Here is an 18,754-nt window from a genome sequence, read left to right as displayed (position 1 = left end):
GAGGAGAGGAGAGGAGAGGAGAGGAGAGGAGAGGAGAGATTTCAGGTCTAGAAAGGGGGAAAACAGAAAATACTCATTTTCTTTGCAGTTTGAACTGCAAGGCAGACAATGTAGCATGTCAACAGATGAGCAAAAAATATCCTGTTTCCCCTTCCACACTGAAAACACCCCTCCTTGGCCATGGAGACACGTTTTTCTGCCTCTCACAGCACCCACATCACCAAAAGACCATCCTGGCCCAGCCCTTGTAGCTCCACAGGGTGCAGGGTGCTGTGGGTGCTGCAAGTACTGTGGGTTCTTCCCTGCCAGCGTGACTATAGCCAGATCACCCTGAGCCACACATTTTAAAACCCTGAGGCCAGCGTTGGATGCTGAAATTAATGCCGGCAGGTAGCTCCTGGCAGAGCTTCAGCATCTCCCTCCATGCGCCGCTCATGCCCTTCCTTACCCCGCTCACCCCAACTTCGGCCGATACTCCCCTCCCCCTGCCAAATCTTGGCACTTCACAGCCGTTTGACATAAGCAGGGCTGGGAAACGTCTGAGCCTGGGCGGCTGGAGACGGGCCCCTCTCCAGCAGCGGCCGCGCTGTTTGTTGACAGCCGGCAAGGATCTCTCCGGTAACGTCCAGCCGTTCCAGGGATGCCTGTGAGCATCCCCTGGCCAGGCTCTGCTGCTCCTTCCCCCCACCGGGGATGGGGATGAGCTCAGGAACGGGCACCAGCTCCATTGTGTGGGCAGGGATGGGATTCGGTGGGGTGTGTGCCCCGGGCACACCACTTCCCCGTAACCCAGCCTCCGGCCCAGGCTTCCCCCTGTTCCTCCAGTGCTGGGCTAGCCAGGATTGTCCTCTCGTGTGCCCTCCTGCAGCTCCTCAAACCCTTCCCTTGTCTGGTGGGAAGCAGCGGGTGCAGAGCCACGGTAGGGAAAGCTGTGGGAGCAGGGGCCGGGATGTGCAGGGTGGAGCTGGAAAACCTGCCAGCCAGCAGGAGAGGGGGAGATGGCTTGGGAGAAAGAAAAAGAAAGAAAGAGAAGGGGAAAAAAATAGAACAAAACCCGACTTGGGATGGTTTGGAAACCACGTCCTCTGGGGCTGATACAATATTTCCAGGCCAACTTCTCCTGGCAGCAGGAGCCTGAGTGAGCCTGAGTCACGCTGCAGGGGACAGCACAAAAGCCCCATTGAGCCTCCTGCTTCCCCAAATCCTCCCACTTGTTCCCCTTGCTTTGCTTCCCAGGGCAAAAACTCCAACCACTGCTTCCAGCTCAGACTTATTCCTCAGGTCCCTCTGGAGTCGTTTAGCTTCCTGCTGTTAAAAGCTCTCCCTCCCTGCTCCTGCTTGCGCCAGGCTTCGGGGGTGCTCACCCTGGGGTGCACCCCCCAGCTCCTCCTAAGAGCACCGTGACCTGTGTAAGGGGGACGCAGCCGATGTGCAGCCAGGGCCGCTGCGGTGCCAGCTCCTTGCCCTCCCCTCCGTGGCTCTGCATCTGGCCGAGCAGGAGAGCGCAGGAAATACCATCAGTTTTAGGGCTGCCTGAATCATTGTAAAACCACGCTGGATAAGCAAGGGCTGGAGCTCCAGAGCTCCAGCCAAGCTTCCTGGACCCCGCTTTATGGCCTCCAGCTATAGCAGCTCCTTCATGCTGCTTCATAAGGTTGGGGAAGGCAGGCAGGAGCAGGCACACACGTTGGGCAGGGGTCGAGGGCTGGCAGGACACAGGGTGATACAGAAAGTCCCCCTCCCAGGCAGCGCAGAATTAGCAGGGGGCATGTTTTCTCCTGACCCCAAAGTCCGTGGGCTGCAAAAAGCCTTTTTTGTTTTTTTTCCTGAAGCTGTCAGGCAGAAGCCAGGGGAAGGCGAGCGGGAGAGCAGCTGGCAGGGAAATGGGGAGAGGAACTGAGTTAATAAACACAGGCGGAGGGTTTCAAAGCGGCGCAGCACAGCCAGAGGTAGGGGTGGATGATCTGCTTCAGGAGGCAGGGGCCAGCAGGATGATAGGGGTGAAGCAGAACACCCCAGCCCAGGGGCTCTCCTCCCGCAGCTGAAACAAGGGCGATGGCCACTTCTGGCTAGCGCTTGGTGGTCAGCAGCCCCAGGGAGGCTGATCGGCCGCAACTTTTCTGGCAGTTTCCCGGGTCCTGCTTTCCAGCAATCTCTGCTGGCCAGCACTCCTGGAAAGTACCGGCCCCAGTCCCGGGGAGCCCCGCTGCGAGGGAGGGCCAGGTGGAGGGGTGGGAGGCGAGAACCAGAGTTCTTATTCCCACTGCCGAGGCTCCAGCACTCACAGCCCTGGCCTGGGATGTGGGAGCTGCAATCACTGTCTGGAAGATAAAACCTGGAAGTGGGGATAAAGAGAAAAGGCCCTCCTCCGTGTCAGGAGCTGTCACACCAGGGATGGATCTGTGCTGATGAAACCCCACCCTGTAAATCTTGAGGCTGAACCCCAAGAGCAGGAGAGCAGGGACAGGAATTTCCTGGGACAGGGGCTGTTTTCTGGACTGGTTCTGCCCCGTCCCAAATGCCTGAGCCCATCCTGGAGGCAGCCCCATGGTGCCTGTGGAGGAGGGTCCTGCCAGCATGAGGGGGACCATGGGATGGCCCTGAGGTCCCCACGAGGCATCAGTGCTGTCACTGTAGCCCAAGGCTGGCTCATGTGTGACCCATCTCCATTGTACCAGGATTTCCTCACTGCCGAGACCCAGATGGGTGCTCAGCCCTCCTGCTGCACCCAGGCACCTGCTCGGGTCTCTGGGCATCCCTGAAGGCAGCAGCCCCCCAGTCACACCCCCTGGCACCCCCTTCCCCCAGCAAAGCCTTAGCCAAACCCGAGGGCCGCTCCGCAGTGCCTGTGTTTGCCTTAGCCTGCCTCACAAGCTGCTCATTTCCTTCCCTGGCCATAAATAAAACCACGCCATAAAACGAAGGGAATGTGTAACATAATGAAGCCTTTCTTAGAAAGTCCATTAGATCCCTTCCTCCCTTGGTGCCTCTGCCCTGCTTGGGGAAGGGGGCACAGCCCAGCCCTGCCACTGCCCATGATGCAGCCAGGGCGCGGAGGGCTGCGAGTCCCGTCAAGCATCTCAGAGCCAGGCTGGGGATTAGGGAGACTGAAACCCGGGGCCACCCACGGCAGAGGCAGGAGGGCTGATCCTACCCACCCTGCCTGCGCTGGGAGCAGGGACAGGAGCTCACGTGCACACTGCCAGGGGACCAAGAGGGGTTCAAGCTGACAAACAGCATCCCCGGGGCTGGGCAGCTGCCCCCAAGCCCCTCTAGTTATTGCACAGCGGGTGGGTGAAGGGCAGCGCGACTGGAGACGGGTGAGCTCGCTACCTTATAAAGTCATTTAAAAAAAAAAAAACAACCAACCCCAAACAACTCAGAGTGCCTCAAAACAAGCTCCTGACGCTGCAGAGGAGGAATGCAGCAGGCTGGCCATGGGGCGCCCCGGCAGCACCCCATAAAAGGGGAGCTCAGCAGCACCAGCCACGCCACTGACACAGAGGCCAGTTGTTGGCATCGTCCGGCGGGCAGGAAGGAGGGCAGCCGGAGGGCTGGGCTGCAACGGCAGCCGCACAAGCCCAGGGCTGTTCGGGCAACAAGGAGCCTTCACTCCTCGGCTGTTTTTCCTCCGTCAGAAAACTGGTGTGGCCAGGGTGGGAAGTGGCTGCAAACACAGAGAGTCTTTCAGGGGGGGCACGTGTGTGTACGCACAGGGATCTCCTGGCACCCAATCCGGTAATTAAAGAGCTGCTTTAATGAATTCCAGTCCTCTCCTGCAAACACACATGGGCCACCAGCCCTGGCCCCCACCTGCCCCCCACCGCAGCTTGAATGAAGCCTTGTTGAGCAGCCAGCCCTGCCCCGGCGCCGTGGCCCCTCTCCCCACACAGGGTTTGCTCCCCTCCTTCCTTCTCAGCCTCAGCATCCTCCTCTGGGCAGAGAGACAGGAGTCCCTGCAGCCCCTCAGGGACTCATTTGTATCCCCCAGGCAGCCATGCACCTCCTCACACACACCCCAAAACACATCCAGCCATCCCGCAGGCAGGGCTGGGGATGCCTGAGCCAGGGTAGGAGCCTGTGAGCAGGGGAGGCATCCATCCACCAGCTCACATTTCCCCCTGCACACCCAGGAGACATCTCTCCACTCCGAAAAACCCCCGCATCCAGCACCAGTTTGCTCTGCAAACCCTTGTGCTGAGCTTTGTGAGAGCTTTCCCTCGCCTGGGCCAGGAGTTGGCTCCTCCATCCTCCTACGTGCTGGGGAGGAGGTGGGAGAAGTTTGTGTGCTGAGATGTTAAAACATAGAGGAGAGGCCAAACCGGCCCCGCTGAGCCCCAGAGCAACCCCAGGAGCCCCCAGCCCGGAGCCCCCCAGGCGGACGGGGATCCCTTCCCCTCCATGGTGCTGCCCAGCACCTGGCTCTGCTGGACCTGGCTTGCTCAGGGACTGTGGTGCCAAAAACTCCCTAAACACCAAAATCCAGCGATTGGAGAGGCCGGACCCATCATGTTTTGAACTGGAGAAGCAGAGGGAGAGGGCCAAGGCGTCCCGGACCCGGCGCGTGGCCGGCGTCTGGGGCGGATGCCAGGGCAGGACCGGCTTGCACAGAGCCCTTGCTTGTTTGCCGGCCCTGGGAGGAGCTGAGCACGCCCGGGGCCTCGCTCCCAGCCCTTTGCTCAGAGCTTTTGGCTCATCTCCTTGTTTTTTTCAATGAAAAAAAAAAAACAACCAAAACCAAAAAACCTAATGACACTGCAGACTATAATCTGCTGGCTGCTGGCCGGCTGCTTGGAAACTGTGACGGAGGCCCCTCTCGCCTCGTCAACGCCTCTCCATCAGCCTGGCAAGGCAAGGGCAGTGATTTCCTGCAGGACACGGCAAGCTGGGAAGACCGATTATTTTTAGCTGGGGCAAGCGGGACGCTCAGGGTGGCCACCTGACCCATGGCCAGGACAGGGAGATCTGTTGGTCTCCATGACAGGGGAGGCAGGGCTAGCTCAGGCATCCCCATCCAGGGATAAGGCTCAGCTCGGGGTATGGCATGGTTGTGGCACTCTTAGATCACCTGGGAAAGGTGCTTTTGGGTCACAGGTGTGCATCTGCACGGGGTGATCCTGGGATGCTCAGCTGCAGCCAGGCTGCAGATGGAGCTGGGTGCTTGGGGGGTCCCTGCTCTGTCCACATGTGCCCAAATTGGAGCTGCCATCCAAAAGATTGATTGGGATGGTGCATCCTGTGCCATGGAGGCTCCTCCAGGGTGAAATGCATTTGGAAAAAAAAAACAAACCATCCATCCAGCCATATTTTCTGCATCTTTTGCAATGTGGAGGGCAAGGAAGAGAGGAGAAAGAGGTGAAAAGCTGTGAGTCCTTCTGTGAAAGAGAAATGCCTCAGGTCAAATTGTGTTCACATCCTGGATGGGCTGCTGAGCAGAGGAAGAGAGCAACCCTGAAAAAAACCAGGAATTTGGGAAGACAAACAGCAGTAACTCACACGACGATGCTGCTGGAGAAAAATCCCAGGGCTTCCTGGAGCCGGGCAAGGCTCCCTCCTCTCCCCCAGCAAACAGCACTCCTCCCGCGGGCATCCACTCTTTTGGTAACTTTTTATTACTGGAATTTTATGAGAGAAAGAGAAGAAAAACATCTCTGGCAGCTTCAGGAGAACTGAGGCAGGACAAAATGTCCTGGCGGAAGGAGCTGCTGCCCCTTGTCACACTAGAAAACAGGCTGGCTGCGCTGGAGCGGCTCCTCCAGCCCCAAAACGTTCCCCAGCACCCACGGCAAGATGCTGCCTGGCCCCTGGGCTGGCGGGCCCAGCCCTGGAAAAGCTTTCCCTCCCGGTGAGAGGACCCACTCAGTGCCCATCTGAAGAGCACGTTTTTTGGATTAGGGGAAGCCTCAAAACCGAAATGTAGCAAAACCCCAGCGGGAGCTGGAGCACGAAGCATACATGCTCAACGGGAACCTCAACGGGAGCCAGCACATAACGTACATGCGATGTCTCCGAGGACCACAATATATTGCAGGCATGTGTGCACGCCTTGCTGGGGCCCAAGCACGGCCTCCTGTGTCTGTGCAAGCAGGAAGAGGAAAATTCCCTTTTGCAATGTGCGGTGTTGCTCCTGCTCACCAAACGCCGGGATAAGGTGGTGCCACGAGCCCAGGGCAGCACCCGGAGCAGCTCCCACCACCCTTGGCCACTGAGCAAGGCATGTGGGGGGTTGGCTGGTTTTGCAAGGACCACTGGAAGGAGGGAGCAGGTCAGGAGAGGACAGAGCCCTTCACAGCCCTGCAAGGAATAGCAAAGCTCCTCTAAGTCACTGGCTGGGCCGAAGAAGACAAGGAAGCCAAAGTGCCCTGTGCCAACGGCAGGCACAAGAGCCAGGAAATGAGCAGGCTTGAGTAAGGCGCACTGGCAGCCCTGCCCTGGGCTGAGCAAAGGGCTTGGTATTAATGCAAGGGCTAGATATTTCCATGCTGCCATTTCTTCCCTGCCCAGAGTGGGTGGGGTGACGGTCCTTGCAGCACCCACGTTGTTCTCCCAGATCCCAGAAGAAAGCCGAGGCACTATCCCTGCTGCCAGCGGCAGGAAATGATTCTTTGTGGTGTTCCGGGCAAGGAGGTCTCTCTGTTCCTTAAGGGCTCCGCAGAGCATCCCCTACGCAGGGCACCCCAGAGCTCAGCTCAGAAGAAAATGCCATAAACCAGAGCGCTCCAACTCTGCCCCTGCCAGGCAAACCCTCACCATCACCAATAATGAAGGGGTTGTTTGAAACCCTCTGTGACTGCGGGTTGAGTTTTCACTCGCTGCACCACCCCAGGAGCAAAGCCTGCCTGCTGGGGCAGGGTGGCCCTGCCCAGTTTCCTGCCCATTCCCACCCTGGTCAGCCCCACAGAAATCTCTGCAATAGTAAAATGCAACCAGGGACGCAGCTGTAAGAGCACACATGGGTGCTTACACCCAGACCTCACCATGCAGGAGCCTGGTTTCACCCCAGCACTGAACCTCCATCCCTGCCTCCTCCAAAAGAGCGCAGGGGCTGGGCTGGCACCCTCAGAGAAGCCAGAGCCTCATCCTCATTGCCCCACGGCACGTCAGCAAACTGCATGTGGGACCCCAAACCCAAGTGTGGGTCCGCAGCCGGGTGGATTTGATGACAATAAGTGCAATAGTGAAGTATAGCAGGAAAGCTCCTCACATACAAACTTGAGCACAGCAGGTTTTACAGCCTGTGACTACATACGGACTGAAAATGTACACATTCACCCCTCTGACTATCCTTGCCAAACATGTACAACTTACAGGTCTTCTGAGTGTTTACGCTTCACCCTGCAAGCTCGGAGTTAACTTTACCATGGGTTGCTCTGCAGCTAACAGGATGGGTGGCAGCACCTCGCAGACACACACATTTAATGTGCGGGCAATGCGCACACACGCATTGAGCCAGCAAAAAAATATAAGCGCTCTAAAATTAAGCCTTGCCACTCCCTGTGCTTTTAATTCTACCCTCTCCCATGTATGCCCTGTGACACAGTCTTTCATTTCATGACCGCATGCCATTGTGCTGAGTCCCTGCAAGGCTGATGTATATTGAGTGTTGAATGCATTCCAGCTGCAGCTTCAGGCGCCCTGTTTGAGCCAAGTTTTCCATATAATCTCACGACCACATATGGATCGCAGACGCACGCATTTATTCCTCCAGCACTGACAGAGCAGTCACCTTCAGGGCGAACGTCGGCAATGTTTGTATGATACAGAGAGCTGTTAGAAACTGGTGTAAATAGGGAGACGAGCAGAGCACGGTGTTGGCTGACCCGGCGGCATCCCAGGTCTCCCACGCAACATCTCTCTGTTCGTCAGCGATTGGTAGCGGCTGGGGAATCCAGCCAAGGCACGACAGCCACTGCTGGAAGGGTGCATATTCCTCCAAAGGGAGGTGGCTGTGGAAGAAGTGGGAAAAATTCGTTAGGTTAACAGCCCGCCTGCCAACACTCAGGAACTCGGCCCAATGACAGGCGCTACTGCATCTGCCCTGGCCATATAACTGGGGAGAAGGTTCCTCTAAATGCTGCAAGGGCAAGAAGAAACACAACCACTCAGCCTCTAGAAACCCCTTCCCTTAGGAGAATCAGAAAACAGACTCCTCTTTCCAGGCTGCCGGGCTCCAACACCCTGTCAGGGCAAAAGGGGAAGGCCTGATGGGTGTGCTTGGGAGGCTGCAGATTCGCAGCACCACACAGACAGGACTTGCGGGCGGCATCCTTCCCTGCCTGACTCTCTCCCTTTCTCCCCAGCCTCCTTCTTCGGGGATGGCTACGTGGAGATGCCGCTGGCAGACGCCTCGCACACGGTGCGGCTCCACCTGCAGCTGTACACCAGCCAGAGGAGTGGGCTGCTCTTCCTGGCCGCCGGCCAGCCCGACCACCTCCTGCTCCAGCTACAAGCCGGCAGCCTGCAGGTCAGCATCGCGGCACCCCCCTGCCCCACGCCAGCTGGGGTCCATGGGTCAGGGCTTCATCCAGTGCAAGGATAAATGGGCAGCACCTGAAAGCAGCAGCCCATGGGGCCAGACACAAGCACAGACAGTTCAGCTGCCAAGTCCCCTGCCAGGGGATGTTCAGGGTTCAAGAGGAGAGTGGACAGAGTCTTGGGAGAATTGGTTAAATTGGGAGCTGGAAACAGGCTCCAGCTAGAAAGCTCCTCACCCACTGCCTAGGGTGATGCTGAGGAGTATCATGGAGGTGCTCAGACACCAGCACCCCATGCACATTGCATTGTCAGACATGGTGCACAGCACTGGGGTGCAAGGGGTTAATGAAGAGAAGGGATGAGCCCAGAGGGTCCAGACATCAGCAGACTCCCCCATCCCACCATGGGCCAAGCCCATCTGGGGCATGGGAAGGGATAGAAGAAAATTCCCTCTTGTGGTTGTGGTATTGGCATCCACCATGAAGGAAAAGAGCAGGGAGCACCCGAGGCACATGTCTCGCCTCTCCTGCAGCCTGGGCTGGGCCACCAACCACATCTAAACCAAAGCAGGAGAGCAAGCGAGCAGCTGGCTGGAGGTCTCCCTAATGCACACCGTGTGTCTCGGGGTCCATCAGCTAACCCTGTACTTAGACAGGCTCCAGGCTGCTGCCTGTGGGGAGCAAAGCCTGCTATTTCCCCTGCCAGTTCCCAGGGCAAGGGCTGGAAACAGCCCAGGCTGCAGGGATGGAGCACAGCCGGCAGGATGGAGCAGGGAAAGAGGAGCCAGCATCTGGCAGGGCTCCTCCTTGGGGGGAAAAGGGAAAGTCCAGCAGTGGGGCAGTGGGACTAGGAGATGGAGGACCCCAGGAAAACAGCCCTGAGACTGGGGTTGGCTGAGAAAGAGTGAAAAAGGAGATAAATTCAGAGAGGACAGAGAAGGTATGTCCACAAGGGGATCTAGCTGGGAAGGGAGCAACACACGCAGAGGAGGAGGAGGGCAGGACAAATAGTAGTGAACAGAGGGACTAAAACACTTGTGAGTCCCCAGGAACAGTCCATGCTTCGTTAGGGATTTCTGGTAGGTGGAGAGGTGTCTTCTGTGCTGCGGATAACGCCTTGCTTGAGCTGAGCGCTCTCCATGTCCTTCCCTGCAGGCCAGGCTGCGGCTGGGCTCAGAGGAGGTGACACTGCAGTCCCCAGCAGAGCTGCAGCTCAGTAACCTGGCGGTGCATGATGTGGAGCTGCTGGTGGAAGATGGCAGGATGACACTGACTGTTGACGGCCTCTTCAACAGCTCCGTGGACATCACAGGACCTGTACGGGAGCTGGACATCCAGTACGGCCTCTATGCTGGTGGGACAGGCAGCCTTGACCTGCCGTACCTTGCTGAGGCCAGCTCACCCTTCAGAGGTTGCCTCCACTTAGTGACATTCAATGGCCTGGACGTTCTCTCCCCTCTGTCCTCCGATGGCAGCTCCAAGATCTTCCACCGGGTCCAGGAAGGGTGCAGTGCACAGTTCTCTGCAGATCCCGAGGACCCCTTTGGGTTCCTGGGGCCACACTCTTACATTGCGTTTCCCACGTGGGATGCGAGGGAGGAAGCAACCATTGAGTTTGTGATAACGACGAGCACCACCCAGGCACCCCTCATCTACCATGCAGGGCTGGAGAATGACTTCTTCTACCTGGAGATCTCCAACGGGCGCCTGAGAGGGTTTGTTGAGAAGGGGAACGGCATCATCGTCCTGCACAACAATGTCTTCATCAGCGATGAGCAGCAGCACTATGTCAAAGTCTACACGGACATCCATAAGTTTGAGATACTGATAGATTACTATGCCTCATCCACATCCAACCGGGGCATCAACAACTACCTGGACCTTCAGGGAAACCTATTCATTGGAGGTATGAATGAAAAAGCTTTGCAGAGGCTGAAGGAACATCATCTTGCTTTCATCTCAGTGTGGACCATGACCAACAACTCATTTGTTGGCTGCTTGGAGGACCTGCGGATAAACCTGCAGAGAACGAGTCTGCAAGATGCCGTGATCACAAAGGACATCACATCAGGCTGTGGAAAGCAGGAGCACTACTGGGACTATGAAGAGGTGTATGAACAGGATGAGGCACCCACCTCCCCACCTCCAGATGTCTGGTCAGGAGCACCAGGCCTGGTGGTGGAACCATGTCGGCCAGACAACAGCTTCCCACCCGCCTTCGCCAACATCAGCAGGCTGCTGCATGTCAGCCCCCTCATCGTCTCTGAAGGGGGCACAACCTATCTGGAGTGGAAACATGCCCAGCCAACGGTAGACTTGAGCCTTGCAAACATCCGGCAGTCCCAAATCCTCTTTAGCATCACCAATGACCCTAGGCATGGTCAGCTGGAGTTGGACATTCCTGGATCCAGAAGCAGAAGGAAGTTCACCTTGTTGGACATTGTGAATCGGAAAGTCCGATATGTCCACGATGGCTCTGAGGGGCCCATGGACCAGCTGATGCTGGAGGTGACAGTGACTGCCCAGCAAGGGGTCCCAGAGTGCTTACGGCAGGGGCAGATGTACCTGCTTCCCATCATGATCAACCCTATCAATGATGCCCCACAGGTGATCTTTCCCCATGGAAACCACATGACGATCCTGAAGCACACACGGAAACACCTGACCACAGACATCCTGCAGGTCCTCGATGATGACACATCCTGTGATGACCTCGAATTCCAGCTGCATGGTGGCCAGCAGATGGAGGAGGGTTATGTGGAATATGACTTTCACCCTGGAGTGCCCATCGAAGAGTTTTCCTGCAGGGACCTGGAAGCAGGCAACATAGCCTATGTGCACCAGAGTGGGACAAACCTACAGCTCACCTTGCAGGTGAGCGACGGCACGGTCCCAAGCCCCATTGCCACCCTGAGGATCCTTGCCATTGACCCTGACATCCGCCTGCACAATAACACAGGCCTCTCCATCTCCCAGGGAGGGGCCGTGCGCATTACCACAACCAATCTGTCAGTGGAGACAAACGCAGTGAAACAACAGGTCGCCATCCTGTATGTCCTCACAGAGCCCCTAAGGTATGGTGAGGTACAGAAGCAAGGGAGCATGGGAGGGGAATGGAAAAAAGTCGAGTCCTTCCACCAGCAAGACCTGGAGCAAGGACACATCCAGTATTTTAGCACAGACCCGGAACACCGGCTGGAAGATGTTGTGGAAAAGCTGAGATTTGAAGTCCAAGTAGGGCAGAAGGTCTTGCAAAACAACACCTTTCTCATACAGATTAAAAGAGCCACCATTATGATGAGGACCATCGTCCCCCTCCAGATGAAGAACAAGCGGCACAGAAATATCACCAGTAAGGAGCTGGAGGCAATGTTGGAAGATCCAAACTCTGCCCCAGTTCCCTTCCATTATGTGATAATCCAGGCTCCCAAAAAGGGAAATCTGGAGCTGCTTGGCAACAGGCTGACTGAAGGCTTTGGATTTACCCAAGATGACCTGCAAAGAAACCACCTGAGCTACAGCGCGACCATCAGGAACTCTCAGCAAGCCGAGGACACCTTCCTGTTTCGCGTGCGTGCTGGCGAGCAGCATTCTCCTGTCTATACCTACACAATCAGCATTGGTGGGGACCCTGATGCACCAGCCCTGACCAACATCCTCCTGACTGTGCCGGAAGGGGGGCAAGCCGTCATCTCCAAGGACCACTTGTTTGTACAGAGCATGAACAGCATGGACTACCTCTATGAAGTGATTGAGGGGCCAGCACACGGGAGGCTGGCCTGGGCTGCGTCCCATGGCTGGGCCTCCAGAGAGGAGATCACAGAGTTCACCAACGATGACATCCTCCACCGCCGGCTGCTCTACCAGCACGATGACTCCGAGACACTGGAGGACGACATCCCCTTCGTAGCGATCCGGCAGGGCGAGGGCAGTGCTGAGCCTGATGTGGAGGAGGTGAGAGGTGTTTTCAGGGTCTCCATCCAACCTGTCAATGACCACACCCCAGTCCAAGTGGTGAACAAGGTCTTCAGGGTGGTGCGCAATGGGCAGCACCTGCTGACGACAGATGACATTGCCTTCACCGACAAGGACTCTGGCTTCTCCGACACGCAGCTGGTGCTGGCGAGGAAGGACATTTTGTTTGGCAGCATCGTGTCCGTCGATGACAGAAGCCACCAGGTCTATCGGTTCACACAGGATGACCTGAGGAAGAAGAAGATCCTCTTTGTCCATTCAGGGGCTGACCGCGGCTGGATCCAGCTACAGGTCTCAGATGGCCTCCACCAGACCACGGCCCTCCTGGAAGTACAGGCATCAGACCCCTACATCAAAATAGTCAACAATACCGGTCTAGTCATCCACCAAGGGAGCCGAGGGAGCATTGACTCTTCTGTCCTCAGCCTGGAGACCAACATGGACATCAGGTCAGATGAAGAGATACGGTTCCTGATAATGACCCCCCCAAGGTGGGGGACTGTGCTGAGAGGGGAGCAGCCGGTCATGGCCTTCTCCCAGAGGGACCTGCTATCAGGAGAGATCTCCTACCACCACAATGGGAGCAGGAACACCCGGGATGAGTTCCAGTTCACTGTAGAAGCGAACGAGGTGGTGGTGGAGGACACACTGGCCATCAGCGTGTTCTTGGACACCCATCCCAGCCCCCTGCACATAGTCAACCACAAGGAGATACATGTCTTCCAGGGAGAAGCGGCTGGGATCAAGGAGGATTACTTACTGGTGAGTATCCCCTTCTCTAGTCATTCCCCAAGCCTGCATCACTTTCCTGGCCACCAAACCAGAACAGCCACCAGTGGGACACAATTTTACACCCACCTGCCCAGAGCAAAGGACTTATGTTCATGTCAGACTTTGCCCAGGGGCAGAGGTGGAGGTTCCAGCATAGCCTCAGCAAGAAGGTGACTCTTGCAGCTCATCCTGCAGCAAAGCCTTGGCAGGCTGCACAGCAGTGGGCTGTGGGGCAGCCCAGCCTCACAGGCACCAGCCCCCCACTCATGCCTTTCTTTCTCCCACACACTTCCAGGTGGCCCACGAAGAGATCCCTCCCCAGGACATAGTCTACCTGGTGAGCAGCCCCCCAGCCTCCGGTTTCCTGGCGATGCTTCAGCACAGCCAAGACTCAAACGAGCAGCCCAGCCTGGACCCCGTCCAGTCCTTCACCCAGGAGGACATCAACAGCGGCAGAGTCCTCTACCTCCACTCCAAGCCAGAGGAGGAGCGTGACCAGTTTGTTGTGGACATCACAGCCAGCGGTGCAGACCCACTGGAGGGCGTGGTGGTGAGCCTGGCCGTGCTCCCTATCACCATCCCCCTGGATGTCCACAACATCACAGTGCCGGGGGGTGGCTCTGCTACCCTCTCCACAGGCATCGTCAACATCCCCAATGCCTACTACACAGCTCTTGGCGTGGAGTTCAGGGTGCTAGAGCCCCCCCGGTTTGGCACCCTCCTGAGCAGCCAGCGGCCCGAGGACGGCGGCCTGAACAGCTTCACCTGGAGCGAGGTATAGCAGCCAAGGGTGCCTGCTTGCCCACCACACAGCTTTCCCAGGGGGTTGGGAAGAGCCTGAGGGGGTGTCCATCCTCCGACAGCACTAGGAGGCTGCGGAGGGCTGCAGGGCTCCTCTCCCCACCAGAGGTGTTTGCCTGGGGATGGAGGGGTTTGGGGTGGCGGGTTTGCTCTGCAGACAGGACATCCATCAACCCCCAAGGTGTGTTTAAATGTTCCTGGGGATACGGGGATGCAGGCAGAGCACCCATGCTGGGCTCCAGGTCTGCTTCCCATGGGAATCCCGCTCCCCATCTTTGTGTCGGATCCATCCCTCAGGGATGTCCCAGGGCAAGTGGCAGGTGGCCAGCTTGCTCCCGCCTCCCAGGCTGGTGCGCAGGGCCACCAGCCCCCTGTCCTCCCGGGAGGGTCACCCAGCCCCTGCCCCACAGGTGGAGAAGCAGCAGATCCAGTACAGGCAGGACGGCCCCCGGGCCCAGGCCGACAGCTTCACCCTCCTGGCCAACGCCTCCGAGCCGGACCGGCAGAGCCAGCCCAGGACCCTCTTCATCACCATCCTGCCCCGCAGCTCCAGCGGGCCCCGGCTGCGGGTCAACGCCGGGCTGCAGGTACGCGTGGGATGCCACGGGGATGGGCAGAAACCCCACGGGCCCCGGCACAGCCCTGCGTGGGGACCCCACGGGCCCCCCTCCGAGCCTGCTCACGCACCTCCGGGAACCCGGGCACGGCAGAGCCGGGCTGCACAGCAGAGGCAGGGGATGGGCTCCGGGGAAGGGGGACGGGTTCCCGGCAGGGCGAGGCTTTGCAGGAGGCGGAGACCGGGTTCTCCTCCCCCTACCTCCCCGCGCCTTCCCCGCCGTCGATGCTGAAACCGGCCGCAAGATGGGAGCATCGCCCCGCAGCACCGCTCGGTCCCTCTCGCACGACGGGCTCGGCGAAGCCGCGCTGCCACGGCGGCAGGCAGATGCCTGCTGGCAGAGAGGGAGGGAGGGAGGAAGGGAAGGAGGGAGGGAAGCAGGCAGGGAAGGAGGGAGGCAGGCAGGCAGCAGCGCCTCTGAGGACGGGCAGCCCTTCACCAGGTCCCAGAATAACCCCTGGAAGCACGAAGAGCATCTTGACCACATTTCATCAAGCACAAATTGGAAAGATTTAATTATTGAGGAAGCTTTCACACCTCTCCTTATGCCCAGCTCAGAAAAGTCAGAAGCAAATACGTCTCACCTGCTGTTTCAGACACATCCCTACCTCGTTCAGGATCACTAATGCAAAACTACAGAAAAAAAAAGAAAACATGCAGGAGTGCCAGGCCAGTGGGATCATTCTCCCCATGCCCCCGGCTATCCTCACCCATCCCAGGATTTCCCAGGCTGGCAGCAGACAGCTCCTTCTATCGTGCCAGGAACATCACAGTGGCTTTGGGAAGGTGTCTGGGAAGAGATGCCCAAAGGGCAGGCTACAGGCTGCCCTGCCCAGGGCCAGGCAGCCCCAGAGGCAGGGAGAGGGGCCAGGGCTGCCAGCAAAGTTTGGGGGGTGCGCCCATCCCCAGCCAGCCCTGGCTCTGTGCCTACCTCAGTTACACCCCCACCCAGGAAGCTCAGCCCTGCCGCAGCAAACCCCTTTGATAGCACATTAAGTGGTGCCTGCACGATCTGCCCCAGCTGTGCCAAAATCCTGCACTCCCGACAGAGGAAGGCCAGCCCCATGGCTGCTGGCCAGCCCCTTGTCCCACTCTGGAGGCCCAAAAGCCCCTCTCTGCTTGCCGGGGACCAGCGCATCCCAAAAGGGCTGTTCTGTGCTGGCCCTGGCAGGGTGGGCCCTTGGCAGGGATGTAGGCAGAACAGGCAGCTCTGTGCCTGGTGCCACACACTCCTGCTCGGGCCACGGGCAGACACAGAGCTGGCCCTGTGTGAGGGGAGGAGGAGGCTCCCTCCCTCCTTATTTTTAGCCAGCCCATTAGCCCAGTGATTTCAAGGCACTTTGGGAAGCATGTCATTCCCTCCCAGCCACCATGCTAAAAAAAGGGTGAAAAGAAAGAAAAAGGTCCCAAAATAAACTCCGAGGCAGCAGTCCATCTGCCTTTCCATTGAGATCCCCCCAGACTGGGGAGGGGTAACAGCAGCCACCCGGCTGCCCCAGGAGGGGCTCTGGAGCTGGGAACGGCTCCTCACACGGAGCAGGAGCAATGCTAGAGCAGCCCAGGGCTCAGCGGGGGCCTGGCCCTGCTCTGTTTGTGCTCCGGCGAGAAATGACTTCAGCGTTTAAAGGTCAGGCCGGGTCCAGGAGAGATTGCACAAAGCCTTCCTCTGCTGCCTGCGCCTGCCAGCTCTGGGGTACAGAGTCCACGCAGGGCTGCGGAGGCAACGGGCAGGATTCAGACCCTGAAGCGGAGCCCCTGGGAAAGGAGCAGGCAGATTTGCCTCAAGCAGGTTTTTGAGTTGCATCAGGAGAAGGGATGGCTGGATGCCACCAAGAGACTTCCACTGCTACACAGACATGCTCCCGGCGTTATTTCGCTGCCTCCCCACACGCTCTCCTGGAGAGCAGAGGCGACACGGAGGCTGAGCAAACATAATAAGACAAGTAAGCGAGAGCAGGAACAAGGCGGAAGGCTTTAATAATTCAGAGAGGATGGAGACTATGGCAAAGCAGGTCAGCTCCGGTGGCACGGGCTCTCAGCAGCAAGCAAAGCTGCTCCAACTGCTGTGTGTGCCCATCCCCAGCGGGCAGCAATGCCCAGGGCTGCCGGTCCCCCCTGCCTGCAAACACCTCTCTGGGCTCTGACCGTGGGGAGTTTTCCTTGGCAGTGAGCCTCGGGTGTGACTGCAATTTTGTCAGGCGCTGAAGTGACCTGGTTGTGGGTGCTGGGGAGGGGGAGCAGTCCGAAAACCATAGTGCATGTATGTGGTGGAGCAGCAGCTCCTGCTGCAAGGACTTCAGCTCCCACACCAGCCATGTGTCCAGCAGCGCTTCCCCCATCCCATCTCTCCAAAGCTGTGTTTTCAAGCCAGCCTCCCGCAGGGACTGCCGAGGGATTTGATTTCACTGTCGGCACCCACACCCACTCAAGAAATGTTTTGGGTTAGGCCAGCTGAAAACAGCAGAAAAGAGCTCATCGAATCCAGCACAGCCAGCTGGGCAGCTCCTCCAGCGCCTGGGTGTTGTCTTGTGGGTTTGCAGGATGCGGGCCAGGCTTGCGATACATGAGCATCGGGAGGCATGAGCTGCAGGAAGGCTCCATCCACGCACCCCACAATTCTGGGGCATCCTGAGGGCAAAAGTCAGCTCTGGGGTGCGTGGGCAGAACCTGTATGGCAGTGCAGGATTCATCCCTATGTTCCACTGAGACCAAGATACAGCACAGGATTAGGAGCAGGGAAAATTGTTGCCTCCAGCTGGAGAGGGGAGCTGTCAGGGCTTTGGGGTGGCAGCGTCCCCAGGGCTGAGTGGGCAGCACTGGCCAGGCCCTGGGACGCCTCACAAGTGGCCCTGAGCTCGGCCACATACTTGTCATTCCTGGCGGGTTTGCTGGGGCGGCTCACGGCCTCGCTGCAGCCTTGCGAGGGGGCGGTGGGACGCGTGCTTTGCTGGGAGCACGAGCTACGAGAAACACCCAGCCGAGGAACGACGGGGCTGTGGTCATCATGTACAGCAGCAGCTCAGGGAGTGAGTTCATAGAATCATGGGTTGGAAGGGACATTTAAAGGTCGTCTAGTCCAGCCCCCCTGCAATGAGCAGGGACATCTTCAACTAGACCAGGTTGCTCAGAGCCCCATCCAAGCTGACTTTGAATGTTCCCAGGGATGGGGCATCCGCCACCTCTCTGGGCAACTGTGCCAGTGTTTCACCACTCTCGTTGTCAAAAACTTCTTCCTTATATCTAGTCTAAACCTACACTTTTTTAGTTTAAAACCACTATGCCTTGTCCTGTGACAACAAACCCTGAGTTCAGGACTTGGGGACCCCCCAAAACACCCTTCCCCTGTGGAGCAATGGGGAGAGACTCACCAAAGGCTCAGGCTCTGCCCCAGCCCCACAGGCCACGCCAGCACCGTGCCTTCTTCCATTTCCAGTGCTTGGGGAAACTGAGGAATGGAGGGGTGAGCCCTGGCCTCTGTCCTGCACATGCCACGCAGATGCACGGACCCAGCAGCAAACACGTGCTGGCGAACACTGCAGCAACGCAGGGTGACGCAGGGCTGGGAAAAGGCCAGATGTTGGAGACATCACCCAGCGCACAGACAAGGAGCCCTTGTTGGGCTGGGACATGCTCAGGCACCTAGCAAAGTGGTCTTAACAGGGATGGGGTGCTGAGCAGGTTGAGGAAGAGGGGAGAGGTGCTGGGGGCATCCCAGGGGGATTACAGCCTCTCCCTATCCCCCAGCTGCGGGAAGGCTCCACGGCTGCCATCGGCCCCCACGTCCTGAGTGCTGAGGATGAGGACTCCCCAGCGGAGGAGGTGACTTATTCCATCCAGCCCCCGGCCAACGGGAAGGTTGTGCTGAGGTCGGCGCCCAGTGCTGAGGTCCGGCAGTTCACCCAGGCCCAGATAAACAACGGCCTCATCCTCTTTGTGCACCAAGGTAGGGAAGGGCTGAGGTCTCCCAGCCCCCCTGCATCACCCCCAGCCCGAGGGGGGAGAAACCCTGGGTGGGGACACCACTGGAGGGGAGCACTGGGCCACCCCAATGTGGTATCTGCTAGCCCCATCACACAGCACACTGGTCCAAACTGTGCCAGGTTAGTGGTGGGGTGCA

At 58.2% G+C, this 18,754-nt stretch overlaps 1 protein-coding gene across 1 annotated transcript in view; it reads left to right on the top strand.

Annotated features, from left to right (window-relative positions):
- Positions 1 to 18,754, top strand: part of CSPG4 (chondroitin sulfate proteoglycan 4) — a 28,022-nt gene that overhangs the window by 5,413 nt on the left and 3,855 nt on the right. Inside the window, exons 2-6 of the mRNA XM_026856348.1 lie at positions 8,301 to 8,464; positions 9,630 to 13,211; positions 13,516 to 13,995; positions 14,432 to 14,608; positions 18,382 to 18,580. Of these exons, the coding sequence (XP_026712149.1) occupies positions 8,301 to 8,464; positions 9,630 to 13,211; positions 13,516 to 13,995; positions 14,432 to 14,608; positions 18,382 to 18,580 (4,602 nt within the window). The remainder of the gene's footprint in view (positions 1 to 8,300; positions 8,465 to 9,629; positions 13,212 to 13,515; positions 13,996 to 14,431; positions 14,609 to 18,381; positions 18,581 to 18,754) is intronic.

Source organism: Athene cunicularia (genome assembly GCF_003259725.1).
Source record: "Athene cunicularia isolate RWA chromosome 10 unlocalized genomic scaffold, athCun1 chr10_part1, whole genome shotgun sequence".
NCBI classification, from domain to species: domain Eukaryota; kingdom Metazoa; phylum Chordata; class Aves; order Strigiformes; family Strigidae; genus Athene; species Athene cunicularia.
The sequence above is the reverse complement of the archived record's forward strand: the minus strand, read 5'-3'. Positions and strand labels throughout refer to the sequence as shown.